The 25,311-nt window shown below is 42.4% G+C and overlaps 1 protein-coding gene and 1 long non-coding RNA gene across 3 annotated transcripts in view; one reads left to right on the top strand and one right to left on the bottom strand.

The window, feature by feature from the left end:
* Positions 1-2,579: 2,579 nt before the first annotated feature.
* LOC135511724 (uncharacterized) lies at positions 2,580-3,668 on the bottom strand. The gene is made up of 3 exons (XR_010451306.1): positions 3,562-3,668; positions 2,997-3,108; positions 2,580-2,856 (listed from the first exon to the last, which is right to left on the bottom strand). It is a non-coding gene; the product is annotated as an uncharacterized LOC135511724 (long non-coding RNA).
* A 6,958-nt stretch (positions 3,669-10,626) lies between these two features.
* Positions 10,627-25,311, top strand: part of LOC135512793 (single-stranded DNA-binding protein 3) — a 124,285-nt gene continuing 109,600 nt past the window's right edge. For both annotated transcript variants that reach the window (XM_064935175.1, XM_064935176.1), the window contains exons 1-2: positions 10,627-10,786; positions 18,445-18,517. In XM_064935175.1, the coding sequence (XP_064791247.1) occupies positions 10,731-10,786; positions 18,445-18,517 (129 nt within the window). In that variant the 5' untranslated portion in view covers positions 10,627-10,730. The remainder of the gene's footprint in view (positions 10,787-18,444; positions 18,518-25,311) is intronic.

The raw sequence follows: 25,311 nt of genomic DNA, 5'->3' as shown, positions 1-25,311 counted from the left end.
CTGCGCCTTGGTCCGCTCATTACGGCGATCGTGACAAGAATAGGATCTTAAAGAGCACAGAATCCATATTAGGTCAGATATATACACACGAAACGTAAAACACATGAGAATAGAGCCCCACAGTGGACATGTTATAATACCCATGAAACCTAGCGGTCAAACACAGAAATGGTTCCAATCGTCTTTCCACCATCCAGTTGATCCATTGTGGATTTCATAAACACTTCAAATAAGGGGTGTGTTTCGTGTAGGCTTACCCTGGCGGTGACGTTTTGATAATCGTGTAAATATCTCTCAGACAAGGTGACTTTAATCAATATATTTGGCTGGATTTAATCTCAGGTTTGAACATTCTAATTAGCATCAAAGTAGACATCATGCAAGAGTAAACATCTCTTTACTCCTGCACATCATGTCTGGCTGGCACATTTTTTTGTCAGCTAACTAGCTACTAGCTACGATCAAAAACAAAATAAATATTGAACATTTTAATTTACTGTCGTCGGCCAGCCTGTCCTCCTGATTCCACCCCCAGTCCAACGGCCAGTCGAAACAAGCCAACCAGGACTTAGAGACGACTCTTCGCTGCCTAGACTCCGCCAACCCTACCACCTGGAATCAGCAACTGGTATGGGTTGAGTACGCTCGCAACACCCTTCCTTGGTCTCTTGCCCTTCACGTGTTCCTTGGGATATCAGCCTCCGCTCTTCCCCGAGCAAGAGGAGGAAGTCAGCACTCCCTCTGCCCAGATGTTCATCCGCCGGTATCGCCGTACCTGGAAGAGAGCCCGGGCCGCTCGGTTGAAGATCACTTCCAGGTATAGGCGACAAGCGGATCGCCACCGGACCTCTGCTCCACACTATCATTACTCTCTGGGTGGAATCCCGTAAACTTTCCCCCATTCCATCGGCCCGATCCCCATCTCTAGAGTCATTAGCCACACTGCTGTTTGTCTTTTGTTACTTCGTACCCTCCATATTCACCCTACTTTCCATGTGTCTAGGATTAAGCCCTTGTCTCACAGCCCTTTATCTTCTGTTTCCAGGCCCAACCCTCCTCCCCATGTCATCGATGGCCATCCGGCGTACACGGTGAGATGCCTACTGAGTGTTTGACTATGGGGCAGGGGTTTCCAGTATCTGGTTGACTGGGAGGGTTACGGCCAGGAGGAGAGGTGCTGGGTCCCCGCTTGAGACATCCTGGACCCAGCCCTCACCGCCAACACCCCGGTCAACCAGGTATGCGCCCAGGTAGGACGCCAGATGGCGCCCTGGGGGGGGGGGGTACTGTCACACCCTGATCTGTTTCATCTGTCTTTGTGATTGTCTCCACCCTCCTCCAGGCATAGCCCATCTTCCCCTGTGTATTTATACCTGTGTTCTCTGTTTGTTGCCAGTTTGTCTTGGTTGTCAAGTCAACCAGCGTTTTTGTGTCTCAGCTCCTGAATTTCTCAGTCTCTTTTTCTCACCCTCCTGGTTTTGACCCTTGCCTGTCCTGACTCTGAGCCCGCCTGCCTGACAACTCTGCCTAACCACTCTGCCTGCCCCTGAGCCTGCCTGCCTGACCACTCTGCCTGCCCCCGAGCCTGCCTGGTGTCCGGTACCATTGCCCCACCTCTGTTTTACTGACCCCTGCCTGCCTTGACCTGTCTATTGCCTGCCCCTGTTGGATTAATAAACCATTGTTCATTTGACATTGTCTGCATCTGGGTCTCACATGAAATTATCAGGTATGAAGGTAACTAATATTTGTCTTATTTGTGCATTTGGTCTTGTACAGAATACTATCTTAGTAGCAGTCAGATATTTATAATGTGCCATGAATACTAGGCAGGTTATTGCAAAGAAGCTATATAGCTAACTACCTACCTAGATGATACTAGCAGCCTACCCTTATGTTTACCAGATCCTCTTCTGCTGCAGCTGATAGAGGTCTTTATTTAATCCCTTATAATTTCTGCCAACTATATGACAAGGTGAAATCTATTTCAATTCATGGTGTCAGAATGCAGTGCTGTATTAAACAATTCAGAACTAACTTGTTGACATTCTGTTCAAAGCCAGATTAACTCATTATACAATGTATCCAAAACCAGGAATGAATAGGCAGATTTATTTGACATGAATGCACCTAGTCACCCATCAATCACGTCAAACACCTGAACTCTAACAATTACATTGTTTTAAATAAATCAATAGTAAAAAATGTATACATATGCCTTTTATACATAACATATACACATCTGAATATAGGTAAACATAAAATGATTTATTCATCAATGCCATAAATGTGGGACATTGAAGAGCACCATGTGAAATATTATTACTATCCGAGCGCGCACAGATTCTTCTGCTTTTTCATTATAGGAATTAGACCAGAACAAATAACACAAAATGTAAAACAGCATATTGGGATTTTTGGTGGGTGAGTTACAAATGGAGAAACAACTGGATGTGTAAGGTAGGTTTAATGTAAAAGGACTGCATTACACAGGTGAAAAAAGGTAGCAAGAATAGTACAACAACAACATTTTTAAATGCGTTCCTGAGTCTAGATGTTATCCAATCAGGAGAAGAACAAGTGAAGGAAGCAGCATATGGAAAATGGGTGAAGGTAAGGAGGGTTTACAGAGCTAAGATGGAGAGTTCCAAAGTGTCCAAAGTTGAGGGAATATAAAAGACAGTGTGGAATAAGGGGTACCTAGAGAGATGCTTAGCTATGGTTTAAACATAAAATGTTCCTGCACCCCTTCTAGGTCGTTGTCACAAATATCCGGTCCATGTCCAGTCATACTCAGGGTCCCTCATGTCATTCCGTCTCAATTGCATCATTCAAATTGTGGTCATCATGGTGTGTCTGTGAATCCCAACATTAAAGACGGCATTTCCACAAACTGAGCCATAAACAATACAATTTAAGCATCGAGGACAGCATTTTGTTGACAAAATGGTGGTTTAGACTACGTCTACTGTGTGTGAATGATGGAAGAATCTTACCCTGGTTGTAGGCCCATTTGAGTGTGTGGTGTCCCTTAGGCCTGAACATCAACCAGTACTGGGACCGTTGGGGACTTGGGATGCTTTCTCTCAAAGTGCTGCTTGAATGCATCTATGAAGGCCAAGTACAAAATGGAGAAAGTTAACAGTCTGTCGCTTTTGATTGAATTCAAGTTGACACAATTGATAAACTAAGCAATACAATGCAACAAGCTAATACAATTACAGATGAAGTCGGAAGTTTACATACAGTTAGTTTGGAGTCAAGAAGACTTGTTTTTCAACCATTCCACAAATTTCTTGTTAACAAACTATAGTTTTGGCAAGTCGGTAAGGACATCTACTTTGTGCATGACACAAGTACTTTTTCCAACAATTGTTTACAGACAGATTATTTCACTTATAATTCATTGTATCACAATTCCAGTTGGTCAGAAGTTGACTGTGCCTTAAACAGCTTGAAAAATCCCAGAAAATGATGCCATGGCTTTAGAAGCTTCTGATAAATGTCAATTAGCCTATAAGTCAATTGGAAGTGTACCTGTGGATGTATGTCAAGGCCTACCTTCAAACTCAATGCCTCTTTCCTTGACATCAGGGGAAAATCAAAAGAAATCAGCCAAGACTTCAGAAAAAAATTGTAGACCTCCACAAGTCTGGTTCATCCTTGGGATCAATTTCCAAACGCCTGAAGGTACCACGTTCATCTGTACAAACAATAGTACGCAAGTATAAACACCATGGGACCACACAACCGTCATACCGCTCAGGAAGGAGACGCATTCGGTCTCCTAGAGATGAACGTACTCTGGTGCGAAAAGTGTAAATCAATCCCAGAACAACAGCAAAGGACCTTGTGAAGATGCTGGAGAAAACAGGTACAAAAGTATCTATATCCACAGAGAAACGAGTCCTATGTCGACGTAACCTGAAAGGCCACTCAGCAAGGAAGACGCCACTGCTCCAAAACCACAATAAAAAAGTCTGACTATGGTTTGCAACTGCACATGGGGACAAAGATCGCACTTTTTGGAGAAATGTCCTCTGGTCTGATGAAACAAAAATAGAACTGTTTGGCCATAATGACCATCATTATGTTTGGAGGTAAAAGGAGGAGGCTTGCAAGCCGAAGAACACCATCCCATGGCCATCAAAGCCCTGACTCAGAACCAAGGAGGCCTACAAACCTGACTCAGTTACACCAGCTCTGTCAGGGGGAATGGGCCAAAATTCACCCAACTTATTGTGGGAAGCTTGTGGAAGGCTACCTGAAACGTTTGACCCAAGTTAAACAATTTAAAGGCAATGCTACCAAATACTAATTGAGTGAATGTAAACTTCTGGCCCACTGGGAATGTGATGAAAGAAATAAAAGCTGAAATGAATCATTCCCTCTAATATTATTCTGACATTTCACATTCTTAAAATACAGTGGTGATCCTAACTGACCTAAGAAAGGGAATTGTTACCAGGATTAAATGTCAGGAATTGTGAAAAACTGAGTTTAAATGTATTTGGCTAAGATGTATGTAATCTTTTGACTTCAATTGTACGGTATGAAAGACTGTACCACATAGGGCAGTACAATAGCCTACACTTGGAAAGGAACCTGAAGGTACATACTGTACCAACCAATACTACTCACCAGACACAAGGCAGGTATGGACCAGTGCTGCCTTGATTGCAGACTTCTGGTTTGCAGAAGCTCCCTTCTACTTAGCAGCCTCCGCCATGGCATCAGTCAACAACTTCAACTTGAGTGGCACACATGTTATTTATCAATACCCCCTTAATTCTACCTCAAAAACAAACGTGTGAATACCAATTAATTTAAACCCCACCATAGCAGGTTGAACTAAATAAGGTTACATAAACCTGCCTACTAGTTATGCAAATGATCTGCAGAGGGTAACAGCAAACAATGTTTTCCTGCAGTAAAGTAAGCACACTGTTCACTCAAGAGGATGATAATCAGTCCATCTCTGAAACCCAGACTGAAATAATACACCTAGCTAGGGGAGATTCAAGTCAAGTAGTACATGAAGTAAGCAACCCACCCCTCACCCACAAACAATTTTCATTGTATTTAACTAGGCAAGTCCTTACAATGACAGCCTACCCCAGGCGACGCTGGGCCAATTGTGCGTTGCACTATGGGACTTCCAATCACGGCCGGATGTGATGCAGCCTGGATTGAAACCAGGTACTGCAGTGTCTTAGACTACTGCCCAAACATTCACCATCTAAGTTAGCTAGGTAGTTAACTAGCTGTTGGTTTTCTAAAAGCCAAAGAAAGCTAAAATCGTTTTTATGAATTTTCTCATGCATTTCAATGGCTAGACAAATAGACGGCTAATCTAGCTAGACTAATGTTATGAGCTAGCTAGGTAGATAAACAGGCCTTTTCAATTCAAAACTTTCCTAGACAGTTCACAGAATTGTCCATTTAAACAACATTTGCAAATGTATTAATTACAAAATTTAGCTGACATTAAAGGGAAACGGGGATACCTTGTCAGTTGTACAACTGAATGCCCTCAACTGAAATATGTATTGCGCCCCTCTGAATCAGAGAGGTGCGGGGGTGGCTGCCTTAAATCGACATCCACGTCTTCGGCGCCCGGTGAACAGTAGATAGTTAATCCTGAGATTCTTACCTTTGCCTCGATTCAGCAGTGTCGTCCAGATCATCATGGCTCCGAGGAGTGATGGGAAGCTTGAGACAGACATTTGTTGTTCTTTATGATAGCCACATTAGCATTTCATTTTTGGGGGGTAAATACAAGCAAATATGTTGATTAAAGTCACCTTGTCCGAGAGACATTTACACAGTTATCAAAACATCACGCCAGGCTAAGCCTACACGAAACACAGCCCTTATTTTAAGTGTCTCTAAATTCCCCAATGGAAGAAATGAATAGTGGAAAATCGATTGGCACCATTTCCGTGTTTGACCGCTAGGTTAATGGGTATTATGACTCGTACTGTGGTAGACAATGTACACTATATACAAGGTCAGAACCAGTATCATCAATTTGCAGGGATACAGTGGGAGAAGGGGTAGATATAGTGCCTTGTAAAAGTATTCATCCCCCTTGGCGTTTTTCCTATTTTCTTGAATTTCAACCTGTAATTACATGTAATGGACATACACAAAATGGTCAAAATTGGTGAAGTGAAATTTTAAAAATGCTAAAAAATTTCAAATTGGTGCGTGCATATGTATTTACCCCCTTTGCTATGAAGCCCCTAAATAAGATCTGGTGCAACCAATTACCTTCAGAAGTCACATAATTAGTTAAATAAAGTCCACCTGTGTCACATGATCACAGTATATTGACACCTGTTCTGAAAGGCCCCAGAGTCTGCAACACCACTAAGCAAGGGGCACCACCAAGCAAGTGGCACAAGAAGACCAAGAAGCTCTCCAAACAGGTCAGGGACAAAGTTGTGGAGAAGTACAGATCAGGGTTGGGTTATAAAAAATAAAAATAATTTTTTGAACATTCCACGGAGCACCATTAAATCCATTATAAAAAAAATGGAAAGAATATGGCATCACAACAAACCTGCCAAGAGAGGGGCGCTCACCAAATCTCACAGATCAGGCAAGGAGGGCATTAATCAGAGGCAACAAAGAGACCAAAGAAAACCCTGAAGGAGCTGCAAAGCTCCACAGCAGAGATTAGAGTATATATTCATAGGACCACTTTATGCCGTACACTCCACAGAGCTGGGCTTTACAGAAGAGTGGCCAGAAAAAAGACATTGCTTAAAGGAAAAAAAGCTAACTCGTTTGGTGTTCGCCAAAAGGCACGTGGGAGACTCCCCAAACATATGGAAGAAGGTACTCTGGTCAGATGAGACTAGAATTTAGCTTTTTGGCCATCAAGGAAAACCCTATGTTTGGTGCAAACCCAACACCTCTCATCATCCCGAGAATACCATCCCCACAGTGAAGCATGGTGTTGGCAGCATCATGCTGTAGGGATGTTTTTCATCGGCAGGGACGGGGAAACTGGTCAGAAATGAAGGAATGATGGATGGCGCTAAATACATGGAAATTCTTGAGGGAAACCTGTTTGTCTTCCAGAGATTTGAGACTGTGACAGAGGTTCACAGTCCAGCAGGACAATGACCCTAAGCATACTGCTAAAGCAACATTCAAGTGGTTAAAGGGGAAACATTTAAATGTCAAGGAATGGCCGAGTCAAAGCCCAGACCTCAATCCAATTGAGAATCTGTGGTATGACTTAAATATTGCTGTACACCAGCGGAACCCATCCAACTTGAAGGAGCTGGAGCAGTTTTGCCTTGAAGACTGAGCAAAAATCCCAGTGGCTAGATGTGCCAAGCTTATAGAGACATACCCCAAGATACTTGCAGCTGTAATTGCTGCAAAAGGTGGCTCTACAAAGTATTGACTTTGGGGGGGGGGGGGGTGAATAGTTATGCACACGCATGTTTTTTTGTCTTATTTCTTGTTTGTTACACAATAAAAAATATTTTGCGTCTTCAAAGTGGTAGACATTTGTGTAAATCAAATGATACAAACCCTCCACAAATCCATTTTAATTCCAGGTTGTAAGGCAACAAAATAAAGAAAATGCCAAGGGGGTGAATACTTTCGAAAAGCCACTGTATGTGCATGTGGGAAAGGGTAAAAGTGACTGAGCAGCAGGATAATGATAATAATGATGATAATAATAATAATTGTAGCAGCAACATTTACTGTATATGTGTGTGTGTGTGTGTGTGTGTGTGTGTGTGTGTGTGTGTGTGTGTGTGTGTGTGTGTGTGTGTGTGTGTGTGTGTGTGTGTGTGTGTGTGTGTGTGTGGCGTCACACAACCACATACAGAGAGAACAGTCCATGGCTGGTGTGGCTGAAGTCTTTGGCAATATTCCAGGCCTTCCTCAGACACCACCTGGTATAAATGTCCTGGACGGCTGGGAACTCGGCTCTAAATGATGCACTGGGCCATCCGCACAACACTCTTGCAGTCGAGGGCGGTGCAGTTGCCATACCAGGCTGTGATGGATTGGTGAGGATCTGAGGGCCCATGCCAAATCTCTTCAGGGTTCGTGCCCCTCCCCTCCCCACACCCCCCACCCCACACCCTGTTTCCTGTAGTCCACGATCAGCCCCTTGGTCTTTCTGACATTGAGGAAGAGATTGTTGTCCCGGCATTACACTGACAGATCTCTGACCTCCTCCCTGTAGAATGTCTCATCGTTCTCGGTGTTCAGGCCTACCAACGTTGTGTCATCAGCAAACTGAATGGTGTTGGAGTCGTGCGTGGCCACACAGTCATGGGTGAACAGGGAGTAAAGGAGGGGACTAAGCACACACCCCTGGGGGGGCCCCCTTGTTGAGGGTCAGCGTGGCGGAGGTGCTGTTGCCGACGTTCACCACTTGGGATCGGCCCATTGGGAAGTCCAGGACTCAGTTGCAGAGGGAGGTGTTCAGTCCCAGGGTTCCTATTCAAGGCAGTATCCAAATTAGAGTGGGTCCAGGGTATCTGGGTTGATGTCAAATCAAATCAAATTGTATTTGTCACATGAACCGAATACAACAGGTGTAGACCTTACTGTGAAATGCTTACTTACATGCCCTTAACCATGACGTTCAATTGCACTTCATAATTTCAGATGTGGATGCTATAGGGCTATTGTCATTTAGGCAGGTTACCTTAGAGTTCTTGGGAAAACAAACAAGTGTGGTCAGCTTGAAACGTGTTGTGATTGCAGACTGGGACAAGGAGCGGTTGAAAATGTAAATGAAGATGCTTGCCAGCTGGTCTGCGCATGCTCTGAGGATGCGTCTGGGTATTCTGCCTGGTCACGCGGCCTTGCGAGTATTAACCTGTTTAAAAGGGCTGTTTTAAAACAACTTGCGGGCCATATTTTACTTTTTGTTCAGTCATGTTACCTAGTTAGCTAACAACCTGCTAACTTTACTAAAAGTATAGAGTTTCTAAACCCAGAATACCAACAGCTCGACACTTCCAGGAATGCTTCTAGAAGCAGACTCGACAGACCAGACAGAGGTTTGGGAAGTCAATGGGAGAAGTGAAAAATTCTTCCTTCGTTGTTAATTTTCTCAAGATTTAAAGGCACATCTAGATTTGAGTCAATGCCTAAAGTAGCTGTACATGTTATTACTCTAACTTGGTGAAAGTAACAAACTGACACGTTTTCATTTTCGTCAAAAACAACTTTATATCGAAGAAGTGCCTTTGATTTGATGGCCTACACATACGCAGTTCGGCGCGAGACGAATGACATGTTTCTGGAATGAGCTTAGCTAACCAACGTCGCCATGACATTGCCTACAAGCGTGATCAGGGATTTCTTTTGGAGAAGCAATTTCTAGGCATCTTCATACAATCTTTGCGAGTAGGCTATATCCGAACATTTGGGGGCACAGAAAGAAAGGAAAAGGAATAGCTTCCTCAATGATCATAGCAATTAATGAATGTCTGATCTCTTGCATGTCATCATACACATGATGGTCTTAAAGAGGCAGTTTACAATATTCTATGTAATGCATCTCAATAGGAAAATAATGCTTTTACACAATGGAGAAACCTAATATGCCCAACAACAGGCATATTTACATCCTCAGTAAAGATATTACAAATCTGTGACTCAGTTGTGATGCACAATACTTAAACTGATACATTTTGTGGAGACTGACTCGTTATTTTCATATGTTTTAATGCTGGCTGTAGCCTTTCCACAATGGTCAGTTTGGCTATTTGTATAATTCAATTAGCTACCGTGAAATGTATTTGTCCAGCCCCTCACCTCCCTAGGACTGCTCAGTAAATTAAGTCAACGTTGGAGTGCAGCGAAAATGGGCTTGAGCCTTTGGTCAATCCAGTAGACCCCTTTTGAATGTATGATCTGAGAAATGTAAACCATTAGCTGACAGTGAAATGTAGTACACAAAGCTCATGTACTCTCCCAGTTAGTGAGCACAATCCATTTGTTTCTCTTTCAGGGACTGAACATTTAAGAAGTCTGCATAGGTCTGAGTGAGTGACCTCTCAAAATAAAGCTTGCTATAGACTACCCAGTTTTCCTAGACATGTTCTCGTCTGAATCATAGTTATTCATCGCAAAACCTAGACATTTATTTGTATTGATTATGATGATACATGTCTTACGTATGTTACCCATAGTAGTCTCCTTTTTCCCCAGTCAGAATTATAATGCTGAGAGCTCTCTAATGGATACATTATTCAGTTCAGTCCATTCATTGTAACCTGGTAGAAAAAAGAGACATCTATAAAGTAAATACTTTTTGTATCATGGTCAGACAAAATTGCCATTTTGAACATTTATATTCAAACAAGTACGAAGGCCTTAAGCTGAGGGTTTCAGTTCGTCTGTTTTTCACATCTCAATCTCTTACATGTTTCTGAGGTCAGTAAACAAGAAGAGTGTGCGTTCCCCTTTAAGAAGCCCCTACCATTCCATAGCGGAGGGAGTAAGAATACATTCTCGAACAGCGGTTAAGAGGGGAAAAAAAATCCACCAGCGGTCTGTTTCAAGTCCCCCCAATAGAAACTGTGCCTGATTTGTGGCCAATGTTGGAGATGTAAAAAAAAAAAAAAAAAAGGAGGGGGGAGGAAAAACACTAAAGGGGTAGCTATGGAGATAGAACGTTTTCCTGGCTGCTTTCTTTGACAGGTGTTGAGAGGGGTAAAAGTCTTAAAACAGAATCCAGCATGTACGCCAAAGGTAAAGGAGCTGTCGTCCCTTCCGATAGTCAAGCGAGAGAAAAGTAAGTGAATTATGCACCATTTAAGAGTTTTACATGGTTAAAAGGAAGCTCCAACTTTCTAAACTTAGCTACCATAATTTAAAGGTGTGTACAGTACTCGCTCGCTCTCCTGAGTGTTGTTTACCCCTGCCGTGGCACGTCTCTTTAACTTTTTGTCTTGTTAGTTGCACTTTCTCGTTCTTTTAGATGATATTTCTTACAAAATTCTCGCACGTTGTGAACGGAAGAGTTGTTCAGTCTTTTGTAGTTATGTTTTATTTGGGGTTCCAAATGTGTCGCTTTCTGGAATTTAAAGAAATAACCTAGCGCGCATGCAGCGATTGCATGAAGTTACAGAATTGCTACTGCGAAAAAACATTTTCTTCTTGAGATTCTATTTTAAAATATGGAATATGTCTGATGCCTTTCTAGATGGAGTTGCATTGACGCGGACTCTCACATTGTTTGAATGTGTAAAGTTTTTGAGACATGTTACGAGGGGACTTTTCAAAATGCAATCGACCCGTACAGAAGGTCTACTAGATATCTTCTAGACGTCTATGCTACATGTTGTCTTACCATATTCGTGTTTATTATTAAGGACTTGTGCAGGACATCCCACATGAGCAAATGACGAGGATTTTGTCTTGTCTGTTAAATGAAACCTGTACCTGTCTTTAGTTATACCTACATTAGCGGATTAAACTCCACTCCATGGTAAAGGAAGTTTATACATACGTAAACTTTTTTTAAGCAATGTGTCATCTATGTTGACGTGTTACTGTAACATGTTTAGATTCTATTATAATTTAATTATATATATATATATATATAATTAAATTATCTCAGTCCTTTTAAAGAAATATTTTGTGTCACTATGATGCTTTGAATATTAATAACTGCTATATCAGAGTTCAAACGATTATTTTATCCTCTTTCGAGGTAAGCAGAGATGCTGCCACAACTTTTAAAATGTCAGATGAGCGATTTTGATCATAAATGAAGACTGCTTTACAAGAAGGCTACATCTTATGTACTTTGTTGCTTTCCATGCTACACAAACTATTGTGTAGGGACTCTGATAAGAGTAGCACGCTTCCTTCATGGCACAGCATGATTCCAAGAAGGTTGTGATATGAGAAACACTTTGTTACATATTTACCCTTCACAGACGGTGTAACCGATGACTGACACACAATTATGAACAGAGTTTCTTGTCCCAAGATCACAGTGAATACTGTGGATACGATTAGATCAAGGCGGCTGGATAGCTAAGCTATCGCATGTTGCTTTTTTTCTTCTCATGTATGAATAATACTTCTTAAAAATAACCTCTTCAAACTTTTGGGGCATTTGCTGCTCAGCCAGATGTTAGAATTATATTATGTAGTTAGTGTTTATTGAAAAATATTGAAACTTACTTGCCTAAGTTTCATTCATCCTATTGCTGACTGTGTGGGGATCCTCATGATGAGTATTACTTGTAGGCTTCAGGTCTGTGTCTTAATTTCACCCAAATTTGGATGTGTGACGTAAATGGCAGACTCTCCGTTAGAGAAAATCTTTCCTGTGTATTGACAAACGGCGGCAGCATTATGTGCTGAGGGAGTATGAATCCTAACTGAAAACAATTCCATGTGGTTCATGTACCAATACAGCAAGAATAACAAATGGGCATGTGATGCCCAGATATTCCCTGATTTTTATTATATGGAATCCTTTTAAAAACTTGTGGAGTCCTACATATGCATCTTATTTGTTTACAATCAAAGGCAGATCCATTAGACACAAGTGCTCTTAAAATGGAGTGTTGACAGAATATTTCCTGACTTAGTAATACAGAGACATACAGTACAACAATAGTCCCTCAATCCCTTTAAGTTTTACCTTAAAGTTAAATGAAGAGACAGTTGTCCCGTATGTCCTTTGTCTTGTTGTATGTACCATCCCACACAAGAAGTTTCACTCACAAGAAAAATGAAGTTATTTGATTGATTAAGCAGTGAACCCCCTGGCACCGTCCTCTGCATGTGTGTGTTCGGTCTCTGTGTGTTCTTAGAGTCCGGTAAGCAGGTGATGGCCAGAGTGAGGATGCACTTACCTTCTCACCTAACTAATGACTCTGCCATGCACCATGAGGCAAATGCATGTTTCTCTTTCCACTATGGTTAGTCAGGACGCTACCCATGTTGTCTGAAGTCTTGTTAGATTAACTGTTACTTCATTTTGAAATTGAAATGAAAGACCTATATGGTCTCTCTCTGTGCTGGTGGAGGTCGTCCATTTCTCACCAACATGTTTAGAATGCTTTCTGGTTTAGGTACAGCACAGGGGAGACCGTAGAGTAAAGGTGTCTAGTACAGAAACACTGATGGAGCAGATGGAAGTTATTAAGTGCACCAAGAATGGGTAGGGTATAATGGCTTATCAAAACCTTGGAGGAATCTAGAAGAATAAAGACAACCGGAGTTTGGTAACTTAAAAAAAATTCTAAAAATTCTACAAAATCACTAAGATTTTAATCTGATGACTGTGTCATTCAAGGAAGTGCTCGACCTAGAGTTCAAGAGAGATGTAAAGAATGGAAGATATTTTTGTTTACCTGTCCTTGAGTAGAAGCGTCAGATGCCTGTGGAAAAATTTAGAACAAGAACTCGTGCCCTTGTGACGAAAATAATTAATTCCATCACACTCACTCTTTCTGCACTTGATTTAATTTGATTTCCACACGGTTGAAACAGGCTCCAACATTAATGTATAATTTGTTAATTACAACGTCATTGAAATGGGCTGAGGAACCTGCTATCACAGGGCCCTTCTATGGAATTCATCAAATTCAATGTTTCTCATCATGATACAGTAGTCGGATGTTCGTGACCCTGTCAAACGTTGTAGTCTTTATTTTAAGGCAATGCATACTCTATACATATAGGTTAGGCCTATAAGACATTTCTATAATATTCAGAGGATAATTGAATATCTTGAATAAAGTGTTTGCTTTGAATGTGTTTCTTTACATCCACACCCTCCCCTATATTCTCATGGAGTTTAATAGAGTTCTTGAGGTCTGAATGCACAGTTTTTCTATCACACAGATGGCCCTGCCATATGCATTTTGGACTTTTGAGAACGACATTTAAGAACCATGTACTCAACGAATGCAAAAACATGCCACTATTTTGTGATGAACCTCTTATTTTCTCTGGTTTGCTTTGAATGAATATGCTCCTATTCAGAGGTGTCAACAGTCAATTAATTTGGTGCACTGATGCATCCGCACATATTTGTTAGCTTTCTCACTTTTGAAATAAGTGAGACAGTATAAATATTGAGGTTACGTGCGTGAAGTCAGTATTCAGGTTGGTCACGGCACAGACAAACTCATGAAGTCTAAGTGTATTCTGTTGATTACACTGGCCCACACATTATATAAATGTTATAGCGACCTGATACCTTTTTAAGTCTTATGTAGCTGATTTACTAAGTATAGACCATGTGGAGTAGTCCAAATCACTGTTATTTCAGTACATTAGTAGTACATATTCATTATTACCTGATAACAATATCTAGTCGCTGCTTATTCCATTTATAAACCATGTCTGCTTGGTATCCTGATGGTTTTCTATCTTTCTCATACAATCAAACTTTCGTTGAAATGAATCAATTTCCCCAAAATGAAGACTCTCTCGGTTTAGAATACAATGGCGTCCTTTCAAGCGGAGCATGTCCATAATTGTGGAGTCAATTTAGCTCGAGGCTAGCTCCTGGTAAAGAGACAGATGACTTTGGCAATGGGAATCCGTTTTTAAGTTTATTAAGTTGAAGTGTGTGTGGATTAACCCATGGCTGGTACAGTCTTTTGTCACTGTTTTGTGTCACAAACAAATGGTCGTCAGTGTAAAAATGTTCATTTAATCTTAGTTTCAACTCATAAACAGGTAGCCTAACACTTGGAGAACTAAATTCTTCCAGAGGTGTCCTTTTAATCTATGCATCCTTCTTTGCTTACAAGACATGTCAGTAGTCATCAACTTGCGATCATGATCTTAATTCCTCTAGGCCTAGGCTTCTGTGAAACAAGGGAAAAACTAAAAGGGCATTATGAAAACTGATACAATTACTATCTTGCATTCACCCCTACTCCCTTCTCCATCACTTCTCATGCATACCTTATCTAAACAAGCCCATGCATACCTTATCTAACCAAGCCCATGCTCTCGCTGCTGAATTATTTACATCAAGACAGGAAAGTTAATTTGCTAACTGTCTGTGCTTTAGCTGGCTAAACTTGGCAGAGGTGCTTTCATGTCTTGCAGGAGCGTAGTCTGATAGCCTGGGGTGGGATGTCAGGAGTGTACCTTGGATGAGGTGGAAGATCTCGAAGTGTGGACACAGTGTAAAACTCTGGGCTGCTGACTGTGGAGCAGGGGCTGCTGACTGTGGAGCAGGGGCTGCTGACTGTGGAGCAGGGGCTGCTGACTGTGGAGCAGGGGCTGCTGACTGTGGAGCAGGGGCTGCTGACTGTGGAGCAGGGGCTGCTGACTGTGGAGCAGGGGCTGCTGACTGTGGAGCAGGGGCTGCTGACTGTGGAGCAGGGGCTGCTGACTGTGGAGCAGGGGCTGCTGACTGTGGAGCAGGGGCTGCTGACTGTGGAGCAGGGGCTGCTGACTGTGGAGCAGGGGCTGCTGACTGTGGAGCAGGGGCTGCTGACTGTGGAGCAGGGGCTGCTGACTGTGGAGCAGGGGCTGCTGACTGTGGAGCAGGGGCTGCCTCTAACGTTAGTCACTACAGAGAGGATCAAACTAAACCACCCACTCAACAGTAGTTCTCTAACTGAGAGAAGTCTACTGGTCTCTTGTCTCCTAACCTTTCTACAGCATGTAATTTGTATGACCATTATCCATGATGATGGGGTTTCAGTGGCCTCAGAGCTCTTTAGCTGGAGTCTGGCACGGAAGAGAGCAGTGGGTTAGAGGGGTGGACTGGACCAGCAGAGCAATGGATTAGGATGTTGCGATTTTTCTTTAGGCACCTGAGACATCACTAAAAATGGGAGGTCAGAGGACATGGAGCTTGTGTGTGTCAGATGGAGTCTCATTTCAGAGAAGGTTTTTGTGTGAATGTATGCCTTGTGCTTGGTGTCAGTGCTCTGTCTGTCTCCTGTCATGTGTGGCCCTAGGGTCTCCACTATGGTCGTTATCCTGTAGATCTCCCATCACACCATCACACAGTTGTCTTAACGCCTAGCAAGTTCCTTCTCTCTGCTGACGCCATCTCTACCTGCTCAGGGAGAGTCTCCACAACCCTCTTCCCTTGGCGGAGTTACTCAGTGCTACTGACAGTGCAACAAAAGGTGTCCCCCGAAGCCAGGATTGAATGAGTGTTTTTAAATAATGCATTAGAACAGGGGCAGGTGCCCATCACCAGGGCACAGAACCCCTCAGATCATACCAGTGTAGCCATGAAATTTTCATCAGGGCACTCATGGGAATTTCTGTTGGATCCAGTTCCGTATGGACCAGCTTATAGAAGCCCACGCATGCCGCTGGGTATTACAAACAGCCATGAGGGAGTCTTCTTACAGTTTATACCAGCCGCCTCCCCTCTGTACCAGGAACCTGACAAGTTTTCAGACTGGGAGAGCACAGGTACTTCCTGGTTAAAGGAGCGACTTGTTTTTTGACTGGTTTCATTTAAGTTCATTCAGAGCACATTCCCAGAGCTCAGCTCTCATTGGCTGGTTTGAATTAAACTCAGTTGAGACCTGATTACAAATGCCATCAAGCATTTTCAGTGTTACCAGGCAATGTTGCGTGGTGACACTCCCCTCTGATGAGATGAGTATGGAAATATTCCAGCCAGTGGTTTTGCTCCACCGTGTCATTCATTTGAATATCATGCCATTACCCATAACCTGTTGTTCTGCCCATCCTTCTCTTCTACCGTCACCCTTGACCTACTCTCTAAGCCAGGGGTTTCAAACATCCGGTCTTTGGGCTGGAGTCTGTGTAGAGCATCGGATATCGGTAACATTTCAACTAAACTTAACCGTGGCCCTAACCTTAACCCGTACCCTAACCCTTACTCTCAACCTAACCGTAACCTTAGCAAGCAGTTGCTTATCAACAGATAGTTTGTTAACAGTATGACCATCTGTAGAGCATCTACAGAAGGACTAACCAAATAAAGTCGAAAAGAAAATGTACAAAGCTGTGGATGGAGGATTTATAATGAAGTGTCTCTCCGGACCTCGACACCCTTGCGGTAAGCAGTCACTCCAGCATAACAAATCCACAACCATAAAACAGACAGACCAGATAAAACACTGTGGCCGTGATTGTGTTCGTTGTGTCCAGAACCATTTGTTTACACTAGATTACTGAAATGAGCAGTGAAATGAATACGTCTGATGTAACACAGAGAAATAATTAAGAAGATAGGTGTCCCCTTTAACTAATGTCTAACGTTAGTCAGAACTGTTTTTTTTGCAGTCCGTGGAAGAAATGTTTCCCTTGTTTAAAGCTGGCATATAAAATTAATGATTACTTTGAGACGATGTCCCTTGTGCTTGGTTCAACATCCAGCACAAGTGTTTTTGAGACTCTGCTCCCAACAGTAGACTTAACCTAATGTGACCAAATTGACTTTTCTTTATTTTTTTTCTCACAATTTTGTGTTATCCAATTGGTAGTTAGTTTTGTCCATTGCTGCAACTCCCGTACGGACTTGGGAGAGGCGACGGTCTAGAGACTTTGCATCCCCCAAAAACGACTTAGCCAAGCTGCACTGCTTCTTGACACACTGCTCGCTTAAACCACTGCTCGCTTAAACCGGAAGCCAATTGCATCAATGTGTCGGAGGAAACCCTGTATAACTGGCGATCGTGTCAGCGTGCATGTGCCCAGCCCGACGCAGGATTCGCTAGAGCACAATGGGACAAGGACATCCCAGCCGGCCAAACCCTCCACTAACCCGGACGACGCTGGGGCAATTGTGCGTCGCCTCATGGGTCTCCCGGCTGCGACACAGCCTGGGATCGTACCTGGATCTGTAGTGACACCTCAAGCTCTGCATTGTCTTAGATCGCTGCCCCACTTGGGAGGCCCTTTCCCTCTTAGTAGAGTGTGGGTTCATCACTAGTCCAGGAGCACAGGGAGCACAGTAATTGCCAGCACAGGCGGCTAAATGACAGTCATAATGATACTAAAAATGCACAAGGTAGTGTGGGTTGTCAGATAGTGTGACACCGACCCACGCTTGGCTGTCTCTGCTTTCCTCTTGTTTTCCTCAGCATCCACGTTAAAGGAGGAGCTCTGTAAACCACTGATGCTCTTTTTATTTTCTAGAGCCTCCCAATTGCTTCTCCTTAGTCTGCATGTTATCTGGCTGTCATTGTGAAAGTCTCTGGCTCCTACTGTAAATGTTAATACTGTGTAAATACAACAGGTCTGACCAAAAACACAATTGTATTTTATTACGACAAAGCCTGCGTTCTCCTGGTTAACCCCACTGGTCTGTAAGGAGGGATCCAGTACAAATGAATTTTTCACCTGAGTGCCAGTTGGACAGGCTGCCTGCTAGCCCGGGAGAGGGTGAGAGATTCTCCAGAGCGAGGAGGAGGGGATGGAGGAGGTGCGAGATGGACCCTCGACATTGACCTTTTTCTCTTTGTTTTCCAGGTTAGCTTTATATGTGTACGAGTATTTGCTGCACGTCGGCGCACAGAAATCAGCACAGACCTTCCTGTCAGAGGTAAGAAATAGCTTTAGAAGAACTTCCTGAGGTGAACGGATGAATGGGATTCCTCTCCATTGTATAGCGAGGGATGGAATTTACATTAGCGGTAGCCCTGGGGTCAAGAACCAATTTGGTCATCTCTGCTTTGTAACACAAGTAATTGGATTACAAAGTTTTTTTTGTATACAATGATATGGATGGAGTGGGTCTAGACTAAGTTATAAGTTGATGAATAACAGCAGTATTAGTCTTAACATTTTTTATTGTCCTTATAGAAATGTTGTCTGTTCTATTTGCGTTCCATATCAACACCTAGGCCATGCTCCTTCCTCTATTAGTCTGATAGCCCCTGAACGGTCAATGAGGTAAAGCCCATGTAATGTGGTGCATCCTCTTCCTTAATGAACATTCTTCCTCCATAGTGGCCTAGTATTCAGGCCTTCGCCTCTCTTAACACCTTCACGTGTTAAGCTTGCTACAAGCTTCACTTGCATAGCTCTATGTGCAGGTCCATGCATTTCTAGACTCCCAAATAGCAGCGTTCATAAGGGGGCAATGACAGAGATTTTTCTGAAGTCCTCCCCTTTTGAGGTAGACAAAGAGAAATCGCGTTGAACTTCAACACTAAGCTAATTTGAAAGAGAACCAACTGCATATTTAATTAATAGCTAAGCCGACATGTTCTGAAAGTTTAGGTTTGATTAACATCGACTCGTTTTGTGCCTACTAGTAGGCTGTAGGTTATTCTGCTAGCACTAACCGAGCTTTCCACATCTTCCCCCATGTGAAATAATACAATTTATAAATCATTTTCCCTGGCAAATATTCTTATAGCCTACTCACCAATGTAACGTATAACATCATCCCAATTTGATAATATGCTGATTCAGTGTATTCGCTCCCGTGTCAGCAAAACAACCAATGTCGTCATATCACGGAGAAAAGGTATATGGCTACCAGTTTTTTAAAATATATTTATATATTTATTTTTATTTTTTCCTGTCTAGAAGTAGTTACTTCTCAACAAAAATACATGTTTTGTGGGGGGATTCTAATAAGGCTACAATGTTTGGTCTGTTGTTTGAACAGTCGTTGAGACTGTATTTGGTTATCAATGCAGAATATGCTACTTTGATGCATAGCCTATAGATCAGATCAAGGAACCAAGTGACACTGCCCCCACGGCGCCGTAAGTAATTATATGGCATGTCTCAATTTTCAAGTTGCACAAAAGTGTGTAGAATGCTCCCGCCCTTTTTGTGACGGGAAAAACGATGTTGCAACGACTGCGCTATGCTCCGTATCTACTGTCTCTTTAATGTGTGTAGACCCCTTTTTATACTGCTGACTAAATATTGTACCATTATGGCTGTGGAAGAACTTTACTGGCACGCAAATAATGGACTATATGGTAAAGACCAATATTATTTACATTATGTATCAGCTGTGCCTTTTCCCTAGGGTCAGGGGGTTTTCTGTGACCACTTAACTGGTGCAGGAAGCCATAACTAGGGCCATGAGTTTCCTTCCCAGGTTACTTCTTCAGGACAAATTCCTGGCCCTACTTATACTGCTCTGTGTGCCTTCTGAAAAAGTTGGGTTAAACTCCAATATCCTCTCTGTAATAGCCTGGATGCTCATACTAGTCTATTTAACTCCTAGATTATTTATCATTCATTTAACCAGCAGTGAGGGCTCTACTCACACCTTTGGAGTGGTGTATATGCTCATTTGGTTCATAACTGCTCTTTAACATTCCCATGTGTTAGAAGTCAGATTTAATATGTTCATTTAGATGGATGAATGTGTACAATTGGTTAATAATAATGTTCTTAACCCCCGGACCTGCTAAAGTGAATTTTTTTTTTTTCAAGTGCAATGAAAGGTTGTGATTTTTTTTCTCATGATTTATTTCATATAAAAAATAAAAAACTCTGGCCCCTGTTCAAGCACAGAACTATTTCAGTGGTGTGATTCACCCAGCTTACATCACAGCACTTCCCCTCCTGTATTATAATCTGTTTCACCACTGTTCATGACTGTACCTGTGTCACTGCGCTCAGAAATGTCTGACGCATGGCCCAGGCCTACGTGTTTTGTTTTGAAAGATACAGGCGCATGTTAGTTTTTTTTTTTTTTTTTTTTGCCTCAGCTGGGTGTCCCTTATCAACCACACAGGAAAAGGAATGTTAGATGGCAGTTTTTATAAAGCAGCCTAATTTCCTTTGAGATACGGTCGTGACCTGGAGTTAACTTCTTGACGCACCCATCCTGTTAGTGGGATCATTTTCATCAACACCCGCTGAATTGCAGACCGCCAAATTCAAATGAAATTACTAAAAATATTACATTTTCATGAAATCACAAGTGCAAACACAGTTTAGCTCAATTTGTAAGTCGCTCTGGATAAAGCGTCACTAAATGACTTAAATGTAAATGTAATGTAAATGTTAATCCACCTGGCGTGTCAGATTTCAATACAGCATTTTGGCGAAAGCATAACAAACGTTTATGTAAAAACATCTCTTTCAGTAGACAAAATATTACAAACAGCTAGCAGCCAAGTAGATTGCTTTTCTGACTTAAATTAAATCGCTTACCTTTGATGATATTCGGATGTTTGCACTCACGAGACTCTCAGTTACACAAATGTTCCTTTTGTTCCATAAAGATTATTTTTATATCAAAAAATACCTCCATTTGTTCGGCGCGTTATGTTCAGAAATCCACAGGATCGAGCAGTCACGACATCGCAGACAAATTCCAAATAGTATCCGTAATGTCCACAGAAACATGTCAAACTTTTTTAAATAATCAATCCCCAGGTTGTTTTTAAAATATATAATCGATAATATATTAACCGGGACTGTAGCTTTTTCATTGGGAGAGGGAGAGACAATGGCTGCCCCACTGTTGCGCAAGCAAAACTCTGCGAACACCCAGCTATCCACTGACGCGACGTGATCGTTCTCGCTCATTTTTCAAAATAAAAGCCTGGAACTATGTCTAAAGACTGACACCTTGAGGAATCTGGTTGATATCCCTTTAAATGGAGGCAAGGCATCCAATGGAACAGAGAGCTTTCAGGGAAAACAGCACTTCCTTGTTGGATTTTCCTCAGGTTTTTGCCTGCAATATCAGTTATGTTATACTCACAGACAATATTTTGACAGTTTGGGAAACTTTAGAATTTTCTATCCTAATCTGACAATTATATGCATATTGTAGTTTCTGGGCCTGAGAAATAGGCAGTTTCAAATGGGTACTTTTTTTTTAGCCAAAAATGAAAATCCTGCCCCCTACACTCAAGAAGTTAACAGCATACTATTATACACAGGCTATATTTATTTTCTCCTGAGTCTTAAACTAAAATGTTGCTTTTTATCTTTCACAATGAATCACACATTCCATATGCTCCCTGCCATTTACAGTGCATCCGGAAAGTATTCAGACCCATTAACATTTTGTTACGTTACAGCCTTATCCTCATCAATCTACACGCAATACCCCATAATTTACATAAGTATTCACACCCTTTACTCAGCTATTTTCAGGTATCTAGAAAAGTCTGGGCTCTGGCTGGTCCACACAAGGACATTCAGAGACTTGTCCTGAAACCACTCCTGCCTTGTTTTGGCTGTGTGCTTAGGGTCGTTGTCCTGTTGGAAGGTGAACCTTTGCCCCAGTCTGAGGTTCTGAGCACTCTGGAGCAGGTTTTTGTCAAGGATCTCTCTGTACATTGCTCCTTTCATCTTTCCCTTGATCCTGACTAGTCTCCTAGTCCTTGCTGCTGAAAAACATTCCCACAGCATGATGCTGCCACCACCATGGTTAGGGATGGTGCCAGGTTTCTTTCAGATGTGACTATTGACATTCAGGCCAAAGAGTTAAGTCTTGGTTTCATCAGACCAGAGAATCTTATTTCTCATGGTCGGAGAGTCCTTGAGGTGCCTTTTGGCAAATCCAAGCTGGCTGTCATGTGCCTTTTCACTGAGGAGTGGCTACCGTCTGGCCACTACCATAAAGGCCTGACAAGTGGAGTGCTGCAGAGATGGTGGTCCTTCTGGAAGGTTCCCCCATCTCCACAGAGGATCTATGGAGCTCTGTCAGAGTGACCATTGGTTCACCACCTCCCTGACCAAGGCCCTTCTCCCTCGATTGCTCAGTTTGGCAGTGCTGCCAGCTCTAGGAAGAGTCTTGCTGGATCCAAATTTGTTCCATGTAAGATTAATGGAGGCCACTTTGTTCTTGGACCTTCAATGCTACAGGCATTGTTTGGTAACCTTCCACCGATTTGTGACTCGACACAATCCTGTCTCGAAGCTCTACAGACATTGTTTGGTAACCTTCCCCAGATCTGTGACTCGACACAATCCTGTCTCGAAGCTCTACAGACAATTCCTTCGACCTCATGGTTTGGTTTATGCTCTGACATGCACTGTCAAATGTGGGACCTTATATCCAATCAATTTACCACAGGTGGACTCCAAGTTGTAGAAACATCTCAGTGATGATCAATCTGAGCACCATTTTGAGTCTCATAACAAAGGGTCCGAATACTTGTGTAAATAAGCTATCAATTATTTTTGTTAAATAAACATTTTCTAAATTTTCTACAAAAACACCTTTTGCTTTATCATTATGGGGTATTGTGTGTAGATGTATTATTTCATCCATTTTAGAATAAGGCTGTAATGTATCAAAGTGGAAAAAGTCAAGGGGTCTGAATACTTTCTGAATGCACTGTATGTCTAATCAAAATATAACTAACCTGTAATGAGAGAGCAGCCTTTAATGTGACTGAGATGATGTCACACATGGAAATTATCATTTAAAAGGGAGGATATCAGGCTATAAAATGTCTGTTTATTCTATCTCAAGGTGTGTTTGCGAGGCTAAATCAAGCCACAACCTGTCGAGGTTGACACAACAAAGTCATACAGTAACCTAGTCTATTACAATGCTGATAAATCAAAACATCAATCACCTAACCTGCCCAAAAGCTTTTCCCTCTCTCTGCCCTAAACGGTTCAGTGCAGGCAGCGGTGTTCGACGAACTGCCACCAAGGCACAGAACTGGACTAAAATATTAAGCACAGATCTGGGACCAGCTCGGAGAGATTAAGTAGCGAGGCTGAAGTGAGGCTTGCTGATTGCAGAACCCTCCTGGGCGAATCTCCTCCTTGAGATGGAGTGTTATTGGTGTGCTGCTGGATAGGGGTTAAGTTATGGATCACAGGCAACAGGAGGGAGAAGCTCTGCTCCTCACACAGTCTATTTCCATGAGGCATGCAGAGGCCTTTTTCCAGGTACATTAGTAGTTTTAAATATATGAAATCACATACACAGTATAATGCGGAGATACTTATCAGTGATGTTTTCAAACCAATTTTTCCCTGCTTTCTGGTAATCTTCTTGCCCTTCATATTTTATGATAGCAGAGTGAGTACACAATATTCAAAATGCCTTTATAGCTCCCATACTCTCAACAATAATCCTGAACTAACTTTAGCCACAAAGGTCTTAAGTTTCTCTGTTCACGGTTGGTCGCTTTTCATCACATATACATTTCTACAGTCAGCCACATCACACCAATATAATTACTATGCTAAAATCTCAGGACCTCTCCAAAGCATGTTCGGCCCTTTCCAGCCCTCCCGTCTCCCACCTGAACAGATAAGGGAATTTGGTCCCTCCAGATACGCTGAAGCAAAACACACCTGCTCGATGTCACCTAATGAGAGCGCTATCACCTGGCCTCTCTCCTGCCTCTCAATTAACCCCTCGTCCTACCCCTGCATACTCGCCCATCTCCTCGGGGAACAGTCACTCCCTGCTCCCATGCACAGCAGATTCCTTGAACAGCCTCCACTGGCCCACACGTAAGTTAGTCTCATCCATCAGCTGTTTGTAGGAGAGCAAAAAGTCACACCAACAATATAGTCCTCATCACCAGCCACGTGCCTTACAACTACAGTGCATCGCATTTGGCCTCTATTACATGCCACGTTTCAAGGCTCACCTCTAGGGCCTGTAGGACCCATGGTGTAATTCTAGAAACTTACAGGAACTCAAGTCATTTTGGTCACCTGACCTAGAATACCTCCCAATTAAATGCTAACCGTATTATTCAACCAATAGAATTCACCTCCATCATGGCCATTTACATCCCACCTCAAGCCCTCAAAGAATTTCACTGGACTTTGCAAACTGGAAACCACATCCTGAGGCTGCATTTTATTGTAGCTGGGGATTTTAACAAATCAAATCTGAGGACTAGGCTGCCAAAATTCTATCAACATATTGACTGTCCTATTCGTGCTACTAAGACTCGACTATTGCTATTTAAACTTCCGGGATGCTTACAAGGCCCTCCCCTGCCCTCCTTTTGGCAAATCTGACCACGACTCCATCTTGCTCCTCCTGTGCTATAGGCAGAAACTTAAACAGGAAGTGCCCGTTCTCTGTACTATTCACCGCTGGTCTGACCAATCGGAATCCACGCTTCAGGATTGTTTTGATCACGTGGACTGGGATATGGTCCAGGTAGTGTGCAAAAATAATCTAGACTCATATACGGATATGGTGACTGAGTTCATAAGGAAGTATATAGGAGATGTAGTACCCACTGTGACTATATAAAAACCTACCCTAACCAGAAACCGTGGATAGATGGTAGCATTCGTGCAAAACTGAAAACTACCACATTTTAACAATAGCAAGGGACTGGTAATATGGCAGAATATAAACGGTATAGTTATTCACTCTGCAAGGCAATCAAACAAGCTAAACATCAGTATAGAGAAAGT

This window comes from Oncorhynchus masou, chromosome 24 (assembly GCF_036934945.1).
Source record: "Oncorhynchus masou masou isolate Uvic2021 chromosome 24, UVic_Omas_1.1, whole genome shotgun sequence".
Lineage (NCBI taxonomy): Eukaryota > Metazoa > Chordata > Actinopteri > Salmoniformes > Salmonidae > Oncorhynchus > Oncorhynchus masou.
The sequence above is the reverse complement of the archived record's forward strand: the minus strand, read 5'-3'. Positions and strand labels throughout refer to the sequence as shown.